The sequence below is a fragment of the Esox lucius genome, chromosome 7, assembly GCF_011004845.1.
Source record: "Esox lucius isolate fEsoLuc1 chromosome 7, fEsoLuc1.pri, whole genome shotgun sequence".
Classification (NCBI taxonomy): Eukaryota; Metazoa; Chordata; class Actinopteri; order Esociformes; family Esocidae; genus Esox; species Esox lucius.
In genome coordinates this window covers 29,144,511-29,163,273 of record NC_047575.1, presented here as the reverse complement: position 1 = coordinate 29,163,273, position 18,763 = coordinate 29,144,511, and the positions used below count along the sequence as shown (strand labels likewise).

The window sequence follows — 18,763 nt, the reverse complement described above, 5'->3', positions numbered from 1 at the left end:
GTCTTTGTGTCTGCCTCTCTGAATATCGGTCTGTCTTTCTGGCGGTCTGTCTTTCTGGCGGTCTGTCTTTCTGCCGGTCTGTCTTTCTGCCTGGCTGTTGTTGTGTCTTCCTCTCTGAATATCTGTCTGTCTTTCTGCCGGTCTGTCTTTCTACCGGTCTGTCTTTGTGTCTGCCTCTCTGACTATCTGTCTGTCTCTCTGTCGATCTGTCTTTCTGCCTCTCTGACTATCTGTCTGTCTCTCTGTCGGTCTGTCTTTCTGTCGGTCTGTCTTTCTGCCTCTCTGACTATCTGTCTGTCTCTCTGTCGGTCTGTCTTTCTGCCGGTCTGTCTTTCTGCCTTTCTGACTATCTGTCTGTCTCTCTGTCGGTCTGTCTGCTTCCCTGTCTTTTTGCCGTTATTCCTGTATTAGAGCACACCGTGGACCAGTCTGTGTAGTTCATCACTGATATTAAAGATGTTTTATTATTAATAAACACAGCCTAATGTGGTGGTCCTTATGTATCCACAAAAGGCAAGTGTTCTTGCCTTGGTTGTGCGAGGCACTAGTTTGTAGACGTGTATCCAATAGGGCAACACATATTGGCTAGGAGCATCTGGAGTGGGGAGGCATCCTGGACAAGGACTTTCTTGATTCATTGCACTCTATCAACTCTCTCAGGCGGGTGGGACAGAAGAAAAGTTTTAATATGAATGAATTACAGCCATAGTAATGGAAGCCTTTCATTACAATCAGAAAACTGATGCAGTTATAATGGTAACCACTGATAAACCATGGTAACCACTGATAAACTAGATAAAACTAGTACTCAGAATACAACACCTTCCTCTGACTCTGCCTGTCATGACATTAATACAGCACCTCCCTCTGTCTCTTCTTCCTGTCCTCACGTTAATACAGCACCTCCCTCTGACTCCTCTTCCTGTGCAGACGTTAATACAGCACCTCCCTCTGTTTCTTCCTGTCCTGACATTAATACAGCACCTCCCTCTGGCTCTTCTACCTGTCCTGACATTAATACAGCACCTCCCTCTGTCTCTTCCTGTCCAGACGTTAATACAGCACCTCCCCATGACTCTTCTACCTGTCCTGATGTTAATACAGCACCTCCCTCTGGCTCTTCTTCCTGTCCTGATGTTAATACAGCACCTCCCTCTGTCTCTTCTTCCTGTCCTGATGTTAATACAGCACCTCCCTCTGACTCCTCTTCCTGTCCAGACGTTAATACAGCACCTCCCTCTGTCTCTTCTTCCTGTCCTCACGTTAATACAGCACCTCCCTCTGACTCCTGTTCCTGTCCTGATGTTAATACAGCACCTCCCTCTGTCTCTTCCTGTCCTGACATTAATACAGCACCTCCCTCTGGCTCTTCTACCTGTCCTGACATTAATACAGCACCTCCCTCTGTCTCTTCCTGTCCAGACGTTAATACAGCAGCTCCCTCTGTCTCTTCTTCCTGTCCTGATGTTAATACAGCACCTCCCTCTGTCTCTTCTTCCTGTCCTGATGTTAATACAGCACCTCCCTCTGTCTCTTCCTGTCCTGACATTAATACAGCACCTCCCTCTGTCTCTTCTTCCTGTCCAGACGTTAATACAGCAGCTCCCTCTGTCTCTTCTTCCTGTCCTGATGTTAATACAGCACCTCCCTCTGTCTCTTCTTCCTGTCCTAACATTAATACAGAACCTCCCTCTCTTTTCTTTCTGTGCTGATGTGTCTGTGTGTTCTACCATGATGTATCCAGGCTATGAAGGAGGAGTACAGCAGGAACCCCAGAGCCAAACTACTGAAGGACATCCAGGAGGCCAAGAAACACATCCCTCTTCTGCAGGGTCAGCTCAGCAAGGCAACAGGCACACCTCAGGTATACACACAAACACTCTCAGGAACAGTCTCATTACTGTCTGTCACATTATTCTAGGCGTGTGTGAAACATCTCAGACTGTTGTTTGTGTTTTTTTTCAGGATGGCTCCCTCTCCCCACGGGACTTTGAGGAGGAGGAGGGGGGCGTCGGGGCCGCTGATGGGGAGCTAAGTCCTTTCTCAAGGGGAGAGAGCAGCAGCAGCGATGGGCCCTGGAACAATAACACTGTGAGTCAACCTGACGACACCAACACCAGACCTCCTTTACTCCGCCATGTGAACTGGCCTTCTGGACACAATCCCATTACAGGATCCAGAGTTGGATACCACTATAATTCATTCTAATCAGGAAATATTTGACTCAATGCTTCTCTGTGAGCCAATGTAATTGGAAAATTCTGTTATCGGTACCAATCTTGCCCAGTGTTACTGGATAGTTATGTTATCATAACCAGTACTGATCAATGACGTGTGTGTGTGTCTCCTTATTTCAGGGGTCTCCCATCTCCCTCCCTGAGAGTCCTGGTCAAAGAGAGTACCCTTGCAACAGCCCAAAGACCACACCCCGAGACAGCCTCAACTCCTGCCCCTCACCTGACACCGAGGACATGCCAGACATGGTGAGACACACACACTCCGCACATTCATAGTTGACTTCCAAGACTACATTTAGAGGAAGATAATGTTCTGTAAACAGCCCCGCTAGTTATAGTGTGTATGAGTCCCGTTGTAACACCGGGTGTGTGTGTGTGTGTGTGTGTGTGTGTGTCAGGACTGTAACTTCCAGTCCAGTCTGGGCAGCCCCTTCTCTCGCCTCAAACCCCAGATCATCGGAGCAGAGGACGACTACTTTGACACTGAGCAGGAACAGGTCGGTACTGGTGTTCTATTGTTAGAAATCTGTTTGGATGGATGACCGTGTCCTTACATCCCTCCGTCTGTCCGACTGGCTGTTGAAGTTGCCTGTCTGCCTGTCCCTTTCTATGCCAGTCTCTTTCTGCCCCCCAGGTGAACGGTCAGTGTAGCTGTTTCCAGAGTGTAGAGATTCTCAAGTCTCGACCTGCTCACCTGGCAGCCTTCCTCCATCACGTGGTCTCTCAGTTCGACCCTGCCCCTCTGGTAAGACTGGCAAACACACACACACACATACATACAAACACATACACGTGCACACGCGCGCACACACACATACATACATACACTCACAGCCACACACATACATACATACACACACACACATACAGACACACACACATGCACACACACATGCACACACACACACACACAGACACACACATGCGCACACACACACACACACCCATAACAAATCTCATGTCTAACACACACTCAGTAGCACACACATACTGTTATACTCACTTACACAGCAGGGAACCTAGAGATCAGAGTTTTGGGCCAGTACCTACAAGGTTTCTGCTTCAAATCCTTGAGCCAACAAAATGAAACAATCTATTGTGGTTTTGAGCATTAAAGGCAATAAAGCTGATTACTCCTGTAAGTCTTTCTGTATTATGACTAATATGTAAATGTTCCTCACATACCATTGACCTGCAGTGTTCAGGCGGACCGTTTGGGGGGAACTTTGGACGTATTTGGGGCTATTTCACCCAATCAACTGTAATATTTTCATATTTCAGCTGATACTCTGTAGCCCTTTTGGGGATTGAACCCGTGATGTTTTAGTCCATAGTTCAGAGCTAACGAGCCCTGGTCCTCCCCCAGCTGTGCTACCTCTACGCTGACCTCTACAAGCAGACCAACTCCAAAGAGACCCGACGGATCTTCATGGATTTCCATGCTTTCTTCATGGACCGGGCAGCGGTAAGACACACACACGAACACACACGATCATGCGCTCACAAAATGCATTCGCTCACACACACACACACACACGTGTGGGGTTTTACTGGTCCAAGGGGGTGTATAGAATAGATGCGTCTCCATCTCTCTCAGCAATTGAGTTCCAACTTTGTGAAACACCAGTAGGTCAGGTCAGATCCTCTTTCAGCCTCCTGTTTTCTCCTGCCAGCGTCTGCTTTGTTCCCTCAACAGCTTCTACCGGACAAAGTCTGTCTGTCTTGTGATGGTCTTCTGTAACATACTCGGTATCCTCTCAAAGGTGCCGTGCTTCTCCACTGTGGAGGGTGTTGTACTGGTGTTGCTAAAGGTTTCTCTCTTTCATTTTTTTTATCTCCTTTCAGAACCTGAGAGTAGCTGTCCCAGAGTTCATTGCCTCTGAACTAGGTACGTTTCAACTGTATTTGTTATGCCACAATCCTTTAGCAATATATTGTAGTGGATCATCTAGTGGAGTTGACTAGGAGGCTTCCAAAATAGAAACTCCATGAAAGTGTTTATATAAGATTGTGCAAGTGTGTGTGTCTGTGTTCACCCATGGCCCAGCGTCTATGCCTGCGTGGTCATGCATCTGTGTGTATGTGTGTGTTGGCTAACCGACTGTTGTGTGTTCCCAGAGCGGAGAAGACCTGAGCTGATCCCAGAGGAGCTACACAGACAGTATACACAGCTGTTGCAGGAAACACTGCTACCAGACATCCAGAAGAACCTGGAGGACTTCAGGTCACACACTAACACATTCTCACACACACGCATTTACAGTAACATATTCAGATATAGGCACACGAACAACCTGTGAGTGTACATTTTCTATGTTCTCTTTCTTGTTCTCACCCAGCGTTGCGTGTGTCTGCAGGCAGAAGCGCAGCATGGGTTTGACCCTGGCAGAGGGCGAGTTGGCCAAGCTGGACGTGGAGAGGGTGAGAGATCGCGTGGCCATGGAGAGAGAACGCTCCTGTGCTGAACACATCATCTCCAAGATAGAGGAGGTTCTGTAAGTGCCTGTGAAACACCAATGCATCGACAGACACAGTTCGTTCCCGGAATCATCACAGTCCTCTAGTGGTAACCTGGCACCAAGTCAGAAACAACGATTGTCTCTGTGTTCCACTTACTCTTTGAAAGTCAAGTGTAGTTTACGATTGTACTTTTCAGACACAAACACTCTTTAATATAGTGGACATTCTTTGATGTGTTTTTTATACGAATACAGGTACATGATGTTATCAATGCCTAATCTGATAATGGCTTGGGTTCCTGTAGATTGGATGAAAAATAGGGTTATTTCTAATTATTGTGTGTAGAAAAAAATCACACACCGACTGCCAAACTGGACAGATTACAGGGATTAAGATAGAAGTTAGATGTTCTTTCTCACACAAAGACACAGATGTTTTTGACAGAAGTCTAAAGGTTTAAGTCATTTCAGTGCTAGTTAGATTGGGGCTTTTTGGGCCCTGGGAATATTTCCAACTTTCAAAACCTATGCAGTATGTTTCAGAGATTATTATTTGTTGTAGAAGCAAATCTGTGTGAATTGGCCACATGATGGCACTATTCAGACAATTGAAAATGGGAAGGTTGCACAATTTAGTATTTGGTGCAGTGTCTTTTCCGTCTCATCACAAAGAAACACATTTGCTTCAAGGACAGGACAAATACACTCCACTAAGATGGATTTCCTACAATTTTGAATTACCTGTGCCACCAAAAGACCAGTGCGAAAACGTGATATGTAATCTTTGAACCACAATTTTCTTGAAGTTACGTAAACTCATGCAGCTAGATACCAGCTATGGGAGGTTTCTTCCAATAATGTTTGAAAAACAAACAATCTTAATCACCTTCATTTGAAAGGTTTTATTAATTTACCTATGTGGTGAAATAAGTGGTGAGCAAAATATGCTAATGTAATAACTATAGTAAATGTATGTCAGTGATGATTCGCTATTTATGTGCAGGGTTTTGAGTGGAGTATAGTGCATCTGTGTCATTAAATGTAACTGTTTTGAGCTGGCTAAATGGGGTACGCTATTGTTAGTCACTGAGGGACAGAGGGCCTTCTGCTGAGGACAACGGTAGAGGGGAAGATTTGTTTTGGTCATGCTGACCTGTACTGGCTGCCTGCCTTTGCCCGCCAGAGGATCATTTCTGGAAGAGTGAGTGACCGGGATTGGGATGGACCCTCTAATTGATGCGGAAAGCTAGATCGGGGTTGACAAGGATATTTTTAGCTAGAACAAGCAGTACGTCTGCTTTGTGTGCTGCCTTTATGATCGCAGTGATTTTATCCTCCCACCTGAGATTGATGGTTCCTGGACTTTTAAATAATTCAGCAAAACTGAGCTCCACCTCGGAAGTTTTGTCTGCACTTAAAACAGTTTTGTTCATTGGTTGACATAAAAACATAAACCACAGATGTATTGCATTGTTCCATGTTGCGATCCGTGTCTTACTGCTGAAATCAGGGTAATTCCACAGCAGCGCTGGGAATGGAGCTGTTTAGTCATGAATCATTAAAGCAGAGACGAGAGAGAAGTACTTTTTGTTTAGCTAGATTCACAAGTTGTAGGTCTTCCATTTACTTTTGAATGAGCATACGTTTGAACGGAAACCTGGCGGTACATACAGCTTGCTTGCAAGAAACTGCAACAACACAATCGCAACCCACCTGTAATGTGTTTAATATTCAGTCACTAATTTCAGGTGATAGAAATCCACATTTTTGTTACGTCACGGAAAGTAACAAACACATAAAAACAATAAACAGCAACCATCACCAGGCAACAAACATGACCCATAGGCTAATAGAAATGCATTACTATACAGTACATTTGCCTCTTTGGAAGTGGAAGGATGTGGTTTTGTGTGTGCGTGTGTGTGTGTGTGTGTGTGTGTGTGTGTGAAGGAGGGAGATAGTGACTGCCAGTTCACCCAATGTGTGTTTTGCTCTTTCTAGGATGACATCACAGCCCACAGAAGAGGAGAAGTGGTAAGAGGCCGGACTTTTCTGTTTTCATTTCCATGTGTCTTACTAACTCAGAATGAGACTAGAATAGATATTGAGGAAATATGGCCCGGTTCCACTATGTTCAGTCGCATGTACATAGCACACAAAAGCCCATATAGCTGACAGTGGTAGTGTTTTGTAGGGTCAGTGTGCCAGGAAAGATGGTGTGTGTGTGTGTAAATATTAGGTATATAAATATTTTTCAGGTTAGGAATAGGATTTATTTAAGAGAAATCCGTTTTGATGTCACTGTGCGTATGCGCAGTAGAGTTTTCTGAGGAAGGTTGCCTGGTCTATTAAAGGAATGCATATTGCTGATTTGTATTCCATCAGCATGTTGCGTATCCATCCTGTGAGACGAGCTGTTGGAGTGGCACAGGTTACTGAGCCTGTGTCTCAAATAAAATCCTGATAAATTACCTTTATCATTTGCTACTTTTTCCCAAACTTCAGCACTGTAAAGTGAATAGGGTGCCTGCAGGGTGCTTTCCCAGATTATGACATAATGTCAACACACTCCATCTGCTGGACATCTGTGGTATTACACATGTTGAGTTAGGCTCTTGTGTTCCAGCACCACTATGCAGTATGTTATTCTCACCTACATGAAGCACCTTGGAGTCAAAGTGAAGGAACCCCGTGGCTTAGAGCCCAAACGAGTCCGCATCAACTTCCTCCCCAAGATCAAGGTAGTGCATACACCTTTACACACATACACCCTTACACCCATACACACATATACCCTTACACCCATACACACATATACCCTTACACCCATACACACATATACCCTTACACCCATACACACATATACCCTTACACCCATACACACATATACCCTAACACCCATACACACATATACCCTTACACCCATACACACATATACCCTTACACCCATACACACATATACCCTAACACCCATACACACATATACCCTTACACCCATACACACATATACCCTTACACCCATATACCCTTACACCCATACACACATATACCCTTACACCCATACACACATATACCCTTACACCCATATACCCTTACACCCATACACACATATACCCTTACACCCATACACACATATACCCTTACACCCATACACATATACCCTTACACCCATACACACATATACCCAATACACACATATACCCATACACACATATACCCTTACACCCATACACACATATTCCCTTACACCCATACACACATATACCCATACACACATATACCCTTACACCCATACACACATATACCCTTACACCCATACACACATATACCCTTACACCCATACACACATATACCCATATACCCTTACACACATATACCCTTACACCCATACACACATATACCCTTACACCCATACACACATATACCCATACACACATATACCCATACACACATATACCCTTACACACATATACCCATACACCCTTACACACATATACCCATACACACATATACCCTTACACCCATACACACATACACCCATACACACATATACCCATACACACATATACCCTTACACCCATACACCCTTACACCCTTACACACATATACCCTTACACCCATACACACATACACCCATACACACATACACCCATACACGCATACACCCATACACCCTTACACACATATACCCTTACACACATACACACATATAACCTTACATCCATACACACATATACCCATACACCCATACACACATATACCCTAACACCCATACACACATATACCCTTACACCCATACACACACATACCCATACACCCATACACACATATACCCTAACACCCTTACACGCATATACCCATACACCCTTACACACACACACATACACACTTACACCCTTACATACATACACCATACACACATATACCCTTACACACATGCAACCATACACCCTTACACACATACAGGCACTCACACAAACACACAATTAAACATGTTGTTATCACGATATTTGTGACCTTTAAGATATCCCATATACCTTAATTCCTAACCCTTACCCAACCCTTAATCCTAAGCTTAACAAAACCACTAACCCTAAACACCTAATCCTAACCCCTACAGCAATCCAAAAACGGTTTGTAAATGTCCTCACTTTACCTCATATTCCAAGGTTTACTATATGTGGGAGTACTTTTCGTTCTTACTAGTAAACAAGTGCACACATCCATTATGTATGTGACCATAGTGTTTTATACTTAGTGGCACAGTTTTCCTCACACATTTTGGGGTGAGTTGTTGCTTGATTCCAGCACCATGCTGTTCAGTGTCCCATCTGATATAACACAGGACAAACATGCCTCTTTGAACTGTAGGATAAGGAATCACAGCAGCTCTACTCGTGTTGATGTTTACCTGTTTATCTGTAACTTCCCACGGTGTTTACCAACTGCAAGTGTTCCAGCTTTAAATTCTCTGACTGGGCTGTTTTTTTTTTCTTCTGTGGAGCAGAAGAGCAAACCTGAGAAAGAGGGTGAGGAGAAGGTGAAGAAGCCTCGTTTTCACGGCATCCTGGGCCCTCCTCGGCGGCCTAGCCGTGTGGACTCCACTTCCAGTAAGTCTAAAAGACTGCAGATTCTACATGCTGCACACTTAATGATTCAATCAGTCAATCACATTTATTTTATAAGGCCCTTTTTACAACAGTTGTCACATAGTGCTTTTACAAAACACCTAGCCTGAAACCCCAAAGAGCAAGCAACAGGGTTGATTCACAGTGGCTAGGGAACACTCCCCAAAAGAGCCTTGTGATGATTCCCTCCCTGTGTGAAGCAACAGTGTGGAACAGAATCTTTCAGATGTTCAATACATTCAATACCGTGAATTCCAGGGGAAGATTTGTAACCTGTCTGTCTGTATTTTATCAGCCAAGTCAGTCATTGTGGTTAATGTGGAGTCCCATCCCCCTTTTACATTGCTCCTCCTTTCTCCCTGAGCTGTGGGGCTGTGCGTCGCTGTGAGAGCTACTTGCTCTAGTTTATCTAAACTGTGTGTGTGTGTGTGTGTGTGTGTGTGTGTGTGTGTGTGTAGTCTCTAAAGCCATGGAGATGAACAAGCAGCGGGGCCCCCAGAAGCAGATCTCCCAGCCCGCCCTTAGCGTTCCAGAGCACCCAGAGCCCACGGTGGGTGGCGTCCGTGCTCGCGGCAGCCAATCCAGTGATCCAGGCTCAGACCTGGCTGCCCACCCCTCAGCCTACATGGCCTCACCCCCTAACAGTGCCCCGGTCATCCAGGGACCGGACCCCACAGGACGCGACTCTGACCCGGGTTAGGACCCCTCGTCTCTCCCATCTGCCGCCACGCCTTGTTGTTCTGCTGTAGCCCGCGTTCTCTCTCTCTGCTGACTTCACCCTCTCTCTTATTCCTCTCTCTTGTTTTTGTCTTTTTGTCTCTCCTCCTTTTCCTCCGTCTCTCTCTCTCTCTCTCCACCCCTCTCTCTCCTTTTCTCCCTGTCGTCCCTCTAAACTGGCTTCCTCTGCCCCCCCGCCCCGACTCCCCAGACTCTCTGTTTGTTTGTTCTGTGGTCCACTTCCCTCCTCTCTGACCTGTTTTTTCCCTGGCCTTTGTAGTCAGGACTCTGCTCCACTGGCTGAGCCCTTGCACACAGTGGTCTAGTCTTTGGGACAGTAATCGGCTTCTTCCACGTTGTTCTTAATTGGGGGGTTTGCCGTATCGTCTGAATGTCGATTAGTCTTTGTCTGAACGCGATGTCGAAACAACTGGTCACTGTTTTCTGAGCGATGTGTTTAATGTCAAATATATATTTTTTATTTTTAAAAATGAGACTAGAAAATCTCTATTTTTGGGTTTCACTGCTCGATAGGACAATGGACGCGGCATAACTGTGGAATGATGCTCTTCTTTTCAACGTTGATCTCGTATGACCCAAGGTGGACCCTTGTCATGGGACCATATCACCCCTGTTGGACTGGCACTGAGTTTAGTAAAGAAGAATTGTATTGATTAGCATGGAGAGCGCCATTAGCCTTGGTAAAATTACATGGAACTTCATTCATCCACACGAAGACGTCGGCCCACTACAGTTGGAGGAGTTGGTGTCGTGTCTTTTTGATCGCATTTAAAAATAAGATGACATGGACAGTTGGGACCTGGTGATCTCATTCTTACTATGAGATCATATTTTCCACGCCCCCCTGACTTCTCCCCTTCTTGGTTCTCCAGGTCTCACTCCCTGCTCTGCCCTGCCCAGGCTGAGTACAGACGGGCTCTACTTGGGTGACGGCCAGGAAGGGATGGCCCAACCAACCGTTACGCACTTTGACTTTAGCCCCTGCACACTTGACCAATTACAAGAGGAGGAGCGTGAGAGTGACAGGTAAGGGAGATAACCGGGTTTGGATTCAAACTGCATTCCCATGACATCTCAGAGGTGCTGACTATTAGACCACAAACGACACACAAAATGCAGTTTGCATAGGGTCCCTCCTGTTATACCACAATACAGTGGAAAACATAGCAGCAGTTATGAAGTACGTGTACAGACATGGGCAAAACATTGCACAAAGCATATGTCTTGTCTTATGAGTGGAAATGTGAACAGGCGTTTCCAGCTAACTCCACTGAGTACTTGCACCTGTTCCAGTGCTGCACTTCTGATATTGAACATTAGTTGTCTTTCAGTGAGTCAAAATGTTCATAGTCGTAAAGAGAGCTAGAAATGAATCACATTCTTTTTCAAAAACCTAATAAAATGTATAGTCCTGTCATGTAAAAATTGACTGCCCTTGTTTGCCGATGATACAGAATTGCAAAGATCTTATCAAGTCATCACAAAGTCCACCAAATCCAGGTGTTTTGCATTTTTTATTTTTTTTTAACTGAATGATGCCCATGGACCCCCGTAATAGTTTTGTTTCTAGGCCCCCAGAATCCTCAAAATGACACTGACATACTAATGAGATGTTTTGTGACAGCAAGTTGCCATATGTAAGGGCTAGGTACATTATATGTACAGTAAATTGGTTGTTAAGATATATAAAGCATAGAAATATAAAAGAACACAATCTGCTAGAATCAAATCTGATTGTTGCAGCCGTACATAGTAAATGTTGTAATCTGCTCAAGGGTTAAGAAACTCTGATCTATGCCATCCTTTCATCCGTGAGCGGCTTATCTAATCTGAGTCAGGACTGTAGAGTCGGGTCTACACAAATCCACGCTGTGACCCAAATGGAACCCTCTTCCCTTTGGTCGTGGTCAAAATGAGTCTCTTGAATGAGATCATAAGACCAATGAAATGTTGGTCAGAGAGTGCAGAACACTTTACTAACATGTTGGTTCACAGCCAAGCTAATTCATTCTCATCCAAGCATACAAAGTCATAAAGTCTGCTGTCTCACAGTCTCATATGGCCACACTGCTGGGACACACAGCCGGTCCATTCCCAGCCATCATGCTCAAGGCCACGGAGCAACATCGGTTGTAGCGATGCGAGGGCTCTCAGCAGAACATACAGTAGTGAAAGTGGAGCTACTGAAAACCTGTATTCATCTCGACGATCAGTCATGAACATATTGCAAATCACTCAGAGAGATGTCTTATGTGTGCTTTGTTGAGGCTGGGAGACCTCCGCTCTACAGTATGCCTTATGACGTCTGCTCAGATAGATGGGGGGAGGTTGGATTCAGATGAGGTATTTGGTGGCCGGCAGAAAGTGTGTTAACAGGGAGTGTGATCGTCTCTCTCCAGGGCTCAAGAGGGAGTCACGCCCAAACCAGCCCGGAGGTGAGTATATTTCCACAATTTTTTTGACAAGGACAGGGAAAACCCGGGTGGAGGAGTGGTCTGTGGAGTGGCAACTGGAATTGTCAGATGTCGTATTGATCTGCAACACAACTATGAGGACTTTGGACAGGGACAGCTACAAGTATTTTGAGCCTGGTACTCCTGAGGGCATCCCAGTGGAGATGAGAGCACACCTGGCAAGGGTGGACACAGCAGTTGCGGCTGCTGGTCTTTAAGAGAGGGGAAGCTAATTTTAGGCCTACATTATAACCCTCTGATGGTCTTCATTTGTAGTGACACTCTGGGTCTTTGGGGTCTTTTGGACCCCAGACAATAACATTTAATTTTGATACAGAACAATATATATTTTTGATTTTTTTTTACAAATATAATTTACCTCTGTTTATTAATGGCTTTGCTAAAATCAGGTCGACAATATTAGCACTGTCTGCCATCGTGTGCAGTTTCACCCGCGTACGATGCTAGCCTAGCCTATATGAATGAATGAATGAAAGAAAAAAATATACCCATACACAAAAAAAAATATATTAAACTTTGTAAAACTGAAACAAGGATTGTGGTGTAGCCTATAATTGTGTGAAATGTATGATGCAAATCGGCTAGCAATTTCACCAAACAAATATCAAGAAATATTGCAGCAGTTTGTCTTTCGAATACACTTGAGAAGTCCGCGATGGGACCGCGATGGGACCTCATAGCTTCAGTGACTTCTTATAGTACAGACCGCTGTCAGTCAAAAGGAGATGCAGTTTGACAGATCGTCAGATCCTCCAATCATCACGCGGAAGCCCGGAGTCTGGGCCTGTCCACTCCTCATTCACCCCTAGAGAAGCTGAGCGTCCGTGGGCGGGACATAATCGCAGCATTTATCCAATCACTGTCTACTTTCAGAGCACTGAAATAAACTGTTCTAAGACGAGCGTTTCTGTTTTTTACAAGCAAGTTTACAAGCAAAAAGTTCTGTGTCATCCATTTCCTAATATAATGAAACACCTGCTTCTAAAGTAGATCATTTTGGGGCTTCTCCATGTTTCATCGAAATATACAACTGTGTGTCATCAGTATAACAGTGAAGAAGTACATTGTCCTGGATGACATCCCCCCGAGACAGCATACATAGTGAAAACAATGGTGGTCCCAAAACCGAGCTTTGAGGAACACCAAAACATACCTTTGATTTGTCAGAGAAACGGCCATCCAAACATACTAACTGATATCTTTCTGATAAATAAGATCTAAACCAGGCTATTTTATAATATGATTATACTGTATTTACAGACTTTGGTTCAAATATTATTTTGAAACTTTAAAATACGAGTACCAGATGCGTGGGATTTGCAATAATGTAGGTGGCAAACCCTAAAGAACAAATTTTGTTTTAAGTAATATTTGATCTCCGGACTGGTTGTTGAGTTGTTTTTGCTCTGTAGTCATTTGAATGTTTGTAACAATTTTTGTATTTGTTTTTTTGGCAACATTTATTCTGAGGGTATATGTAGGCAAATAAATTGAGCTTGATTAATGATGATTTTACTTAACTCATACAGAACCTTGAAATATAAATGTTTCAGTTATTGCTTTCCATCTACCCATAAACAAAAATCCTTGATATCTGCTTTCCAAATTGTTAATGCATTGAGTTTAATGCAAGTAGTAGTTTAGGTGGTTTACACAGCCCCCTAAGAACCTAATTCAGATTTGTTTCATGCAATGTGTTCTAATTATGCAAAACCCTAAAACAGAAATGTTTTAAATAATCAGATTGTGAGTAAGTTACTAAGTCTATATAAAAAATAAATAAATTACCAAACAGAAGAAAACTAGCTGAAACTGGGAGGGACTACTACTGTACCTGTACTCAATTAGAAAGGCTTTTTTTCGTTGTGTGTTTAAAAACACTATGGCGATGCGTGCCCTAAAGATCACAATCCAGATGTCTTGACCAGACATGCATGTTGTTCTAATATCAGGATGGACGGGCTAGGCGCTGTGGATGTGCAGAGTGAGGATGACCAGGGGAATGAGATCGAGTGCGAGCAGGACCCTCCCAACTGGCAGACGCTGGTCAGCCAAGAGGTCCTGGCAGGTCTGACACCACAGGAGATCAAGAGACAGGAAGTCATCAACGGTGTGTCGGGTTCCCATTTCTGTTTCCATATACAGATGCTGTAGTTATCTGTTGAATATTCAATGCCGCTTCATGCTAGCTGTTCGCCCTTTAATGTATGCGTTTTGATTGAGATGGCAAGTATTATATACGGTTTCAGAATTTGTCCTTTTGATTTGTATGCATGGCCTGATATCCTATCTGTCCCAAACTTACCTGAACCTGTGTCAATGGCTGAGTCTACTGTGTTAAGTTTGACATTATTGGTTTCATAGTAAATCCTATAGATGCTGTTATACCAGGTATTAGCTGATGTAATCTGCTGTCGTTCTTACTAATTCTGTGAGTCTGACTGTGTACATGTCTCCACAGAGCTGTTCTACACAGAGCGTGCTCACCTCAGGATGTTGAAGGTGCTGGATAACGTGTTCTACCAGAAACTGACCCGAGACAGCATTCTGCCTCCTGGAGACATTAAAAACATCTTCACTAACCTAGAGGAGATTGTTCAGCTACACGGTACTCTGCCTGTCTTCATCACTGTGTCCGTGTGGCGTTGTCCGTGTGGCGTTGTCCGTGTGGCGTTGTCCGTGTGGCGTTGTCCGTGTGGCGTTGTCCGTGTGGCGTTGTCCGTGTGGCGTTGTCCGTGTGGCGTTGTCCGTGTGGTGGATGTGAATCAATATCTAAACAAATGTCCACTTTTCCCTAAATGTCTATTTTGTGCAGATCACATCTCCTATTCAATCACCCTGTTCTCTTCCTCCCTACAGTGTCAATAACAGAACAGATGACAGCGATTAGGAAGAAGAATGAGACGTCAGTGATAGACCTCATAGGAGACGATCTACTAGTTTGGGTAAGAAGTGAAAGCACATTCCCTATATAATGCAATACATAATGAATAGGACAGGGGGATGGGTGTTCCCAAAGCCACTGGGATAACATTACTGTGTGTGTGTGTGTTGTGTGTTGTGTGTGTGTGTGTTTGGGGGGGGGGGGTAGTTTAGTGATGGTGAGGAGGAGAAGATTAAGCTGGCAGTGGGCACCTTCTGCAGTAACCAGCCCTTCGCCTTAGAACTCATTAAAACTCGTCAAAAGAAAGACCAGCGCTTCACATCCTTTATGCAGGTATGACAGAATATACTATGGTATTTTTTCATTTCATGTTGCTTCATAATATAGTTGTGGTGGTACATTTATTTATCAAGTTAACAGGCTTAATTTGTGCCAAACAAGATTTAAGAAGTGGATGAACTGAGGTGACTTGTAGCTCTGTGTTCCCACAGGAGGCTGAGAGTAACCGTCTGTGTCGCAGACTGCAGCTTAAGGACATCATTCCAGTGGAGATGCAGAGGCTGACCAAGTATCCACTACTGCTGGAGAGCATTGCCAAGTACACAGGTACATTAGACCAACACCACTAGAACATGTACACAGGTACATTAGACCAACACCACTAGAACATGTACACAGGGACATTAGACGAACACCACTAGAACATGTACACAGGTACATTAGACCAACACCACTAGAACATGTACACAGGTACATTAGACCAACACCACTAGAACATGTACGCAGGTACATTAGACCAACACCACAAGAACATGTACGCAGGTACATTAGACCAACACCACTAGAACATGTACGCAGGTACATTAGACCAACACCACTAGAACATGTACACAGGTACATTAGACCAACACCACTAGAACATGTACGCAGGTACATTAGACCAACACCACTAGAACATGTACGCAGGTACATTAGACCAACACCACTAGAACATGTACGCAGGTACATTAGACCAACACCACTAGAACATGTACGCAGGTACATTAGACCAACACCACTAGAACATTAGGCTATAAGTAAGGACTTCCTATCCCTACATATTCAGGCAGACATCATTTTTTTGTTGTGTGAATACTTTGCCCCGTCCATAACACTGATGTCATGAGATCATGTTTTTGGTCTGTTAGAGGATGAAGAGGAAAGGGACAAGGTTAAAAGGGCTGGGGAATGCTGCAGGAATATCCTCAACTATGTCAACCAGGCAGTGAAAGAGGCGGAGAACAAACAGGTACCTGACTATGGAGAGGGAAACCAGTGGGACTAGAGCAATTTCTCTCTAAGGGCTTTAAGCACCGATATCCAGAACCTCAGTTTCGGATCATTCATTAATCTATGTATGGGCAGAAGATAGCCTAGTGTTCAAGACTGTTGGGCCACTAACTGAACGTTTGCTGGTTCTAATCCCCTACCTGACAAGGCACAATAAATAACACTATGTACACAGTTTTTGTTCCTGGGTAGTCAGTGTTATTTTGTAATTGCTTATGCCTAAAAAGTATAGAACATTGCTATTATTCCCCACAAACCTTGCTTTTGTGACCAGGACAGTGATATTTTCCAATGAGTGAACCGGTGAATTTGTTTCTTTTCTTTCACAGAAAGACAGAAAAAAAAACATATGAATCCAAATTAACATGTATTTATACGGAAGTAATAGAAAAATTACTACATAAGATTTAGAAGTGAGTAGTTTTTCGAGATGCACGATTATACTGTAAATCACTTTCAAAAATCAGCACCCAAATGTAGTCTCCCATCCTGTTCTCATTATACTGTCCTTGGTAGTGTTAGAGCGTGATTCAAATTTGGTGTTGAGGACAAAATATATCCTAGAGACAAAGGCTATTTTACTAGGTCTTTAATAAGTATAACAAGTGCAATCTTCATGTACATGTGTTCACCACAACACCACACAGGGTCAGTAGAGAACTAAATATTGTTGACAAAGATCTTCTTATATACATTCTGACAGTGGTAGTTCTGCAGGCCTATCAGAATGGGGCTGAACACCTTGTTCAGCCTATCTCTGACGCACAGGCTGGTGCCAGCCTCTAGGTGCGTCCCATTGTCAGGCGTGTCCGACGAGTCTGTTTTCTTGAAGATGATCTATTCTTACACCCCTATACTCAGAAACTGAAGTTTCTGTTCTTGTTATCTTAATTCAGACCTGATCAGTTCCTCATACTCATGTCTAAATTAAAAAGAACATAACACCCTTAATATGTGTTTGACAGTCTAGTACCATCCATGCAAGCTTAACCACAGCTGGTCTGTTATTTTCCACTACTTGCAATATAGTTTCAGCTTAAGCACAAATTAAAGTAAGGCACATGTAATGGGTATAATGTTTCAACACGCAACACTCAATGGTAAAAAGTATACCAGCATTTAATAGTAAAAAGTAAATTCCCACAGTAGCGGCGTTCGAAGTCCAGTATATCCTGGTGGAAGCACTCGCCTTGCTCCTCCGAGTACGCTCCCATGTTCTTCTTGATTTTTTTTTAAATGAGCATCAATGATATGGACATCCAACAGCCCACTGTGTCATAGTGCCAGCTCCACATACATAGTTTTCAGCCTTGTGATTGCCCAGGAAGCCCCGAACCACTGTGACCAAGCTGTTCCAAGCCGCTTTCTCCTTACTAGTGAGCTTCTTGGGGAATTCATTGCACTCCAGGATCTTCTTTATATCCAGGCTGACAAAGACACCGGCTTTGACCTTTGCCTCAGTCAGCTTAGGGAAGAAGTCTTGAAGGTACTTAAAGCCTGCCGACAACTTATCTAGAGATCTGACAAATTGTTTCATAAGGCCCAATTTGATGTGCAGTGGTGGCATCAGCATCTTCCGGGGGTCCACCAGTGGCTCCCACTTGACGTTCCTCCCCACTGTGAACTCTGTCTGCTGTGGCCAGTCCCACCTGTGGTAGTGCACCTTGGTGTCCCAGCTGTCCCAAAGGCAATGATAGCAGGAAAACTTGGTAAAACCGCTTTGGAAGTCTCCTATGACCTCCCAGCTGTACTCATCATACTTCAAGGCATCCAGCAAGGTCTTGATGCTGTTGTAATCCTGTATTTATACTACTATTTGTATTACTGGAAAGTTCTAGAAGTTACTCTAAGTTCTGAATCTCAATACTCAGCACTGAATATATCTGGAATGTTCAGGAAATGTTTTTGTGGGGAATAGCCATTTTCCATACTTTTGAGGCATAAGCACTTAGGAAATAACACTTACTACCCAAGAACAAAAAAAGATTTGTTACACAGTGTAATCTGTCAATGT

At 43.9% G+C, this 18,763-nt stretch overlaps 1 protein-coding gene across 2 annotated transcripts in view; it reads left to right on the top strand.

The window, feature by feature from the left end:
• The window catches only part of arhgef12b (Rho guanine nucleotide exchange factor (GEF) 12b), a 90,658-nt gene that overhangs the window by 63,197 nt on the left and 8,698 nt on the right, over positions 1-18,763 (top strand). Inside the window, exons 9-29 of one of the 2 annotated variants that reach the window (XM_013134593.4) lie at positions 1,745-1,864; positions 1,966-2,091; positions 2,358-2,483; positions 2,636-2,734; positions 2,872-2,982; positions 3,604-3,702; positions 4,083-4,125; positions 4,356-4,461; positions 4,595-4,732; positions 6,698-6,730; positions 7,323-7,437; positions 9,204-9,306; positions 9,783-10,019; positions 10,935-11,088; positions 12,462-12,497; positions 14,489-14,646; positions 14,998-15,144; positions 15,396-15,481; positions 15,628-15,753; positions 15,912-16,026; positions 16,608-16,708. In XM_013134593.4, the coding sequence (XP_012990047.3) occupies positions 1,745-1,864; positions 1,966-2,091; positions 2,358-2,483; positions 2,636-2,734; positions 2,872-2,982; positions 3,604-3,702; positions 4,083-4,125; positions 4,356-4,461; positions 4,595-4,732; positions 6,698-6,730; positions 7,323-7,437; positions 9,204-9,306; positions 9,783-10,019; positions 10,935-11,088; positions 12,462-12,497; positions 14,489-14,646; positions 14,998-15,144; positions 15,396-15,481; positions 15,628-15,753; positions 15,912-16,026; positions 16,608-16,708 (2,379 nt within the window). Of the gene's footprint in view, positions 1-1,744; positions 1,865-1,965; positions 2,092-2,357; positions 2,484-2,635; positions 2,735-2,853; positions 2,983-3,603; positions 3,703-4,082; positions 4,126-4,355; positions 4,462-4,594; positions 4,733-6,697; positions 6,731-7,322; positions 7,438-9,203; positions 9,307-9,782; positions 10,020-10,934; positions 11,089-12,461; positions 12,498-14,488; positions 14,647-14,997; positions 15,145-15,395; positions 15,482-15,627; positions 15,754-15,911; positions 16,027-16,607; positions 16,709-18,763 lie in introns of both variants that reach the window. The other variant, XM_029120924.2, reaches the window with a different exon arrangement.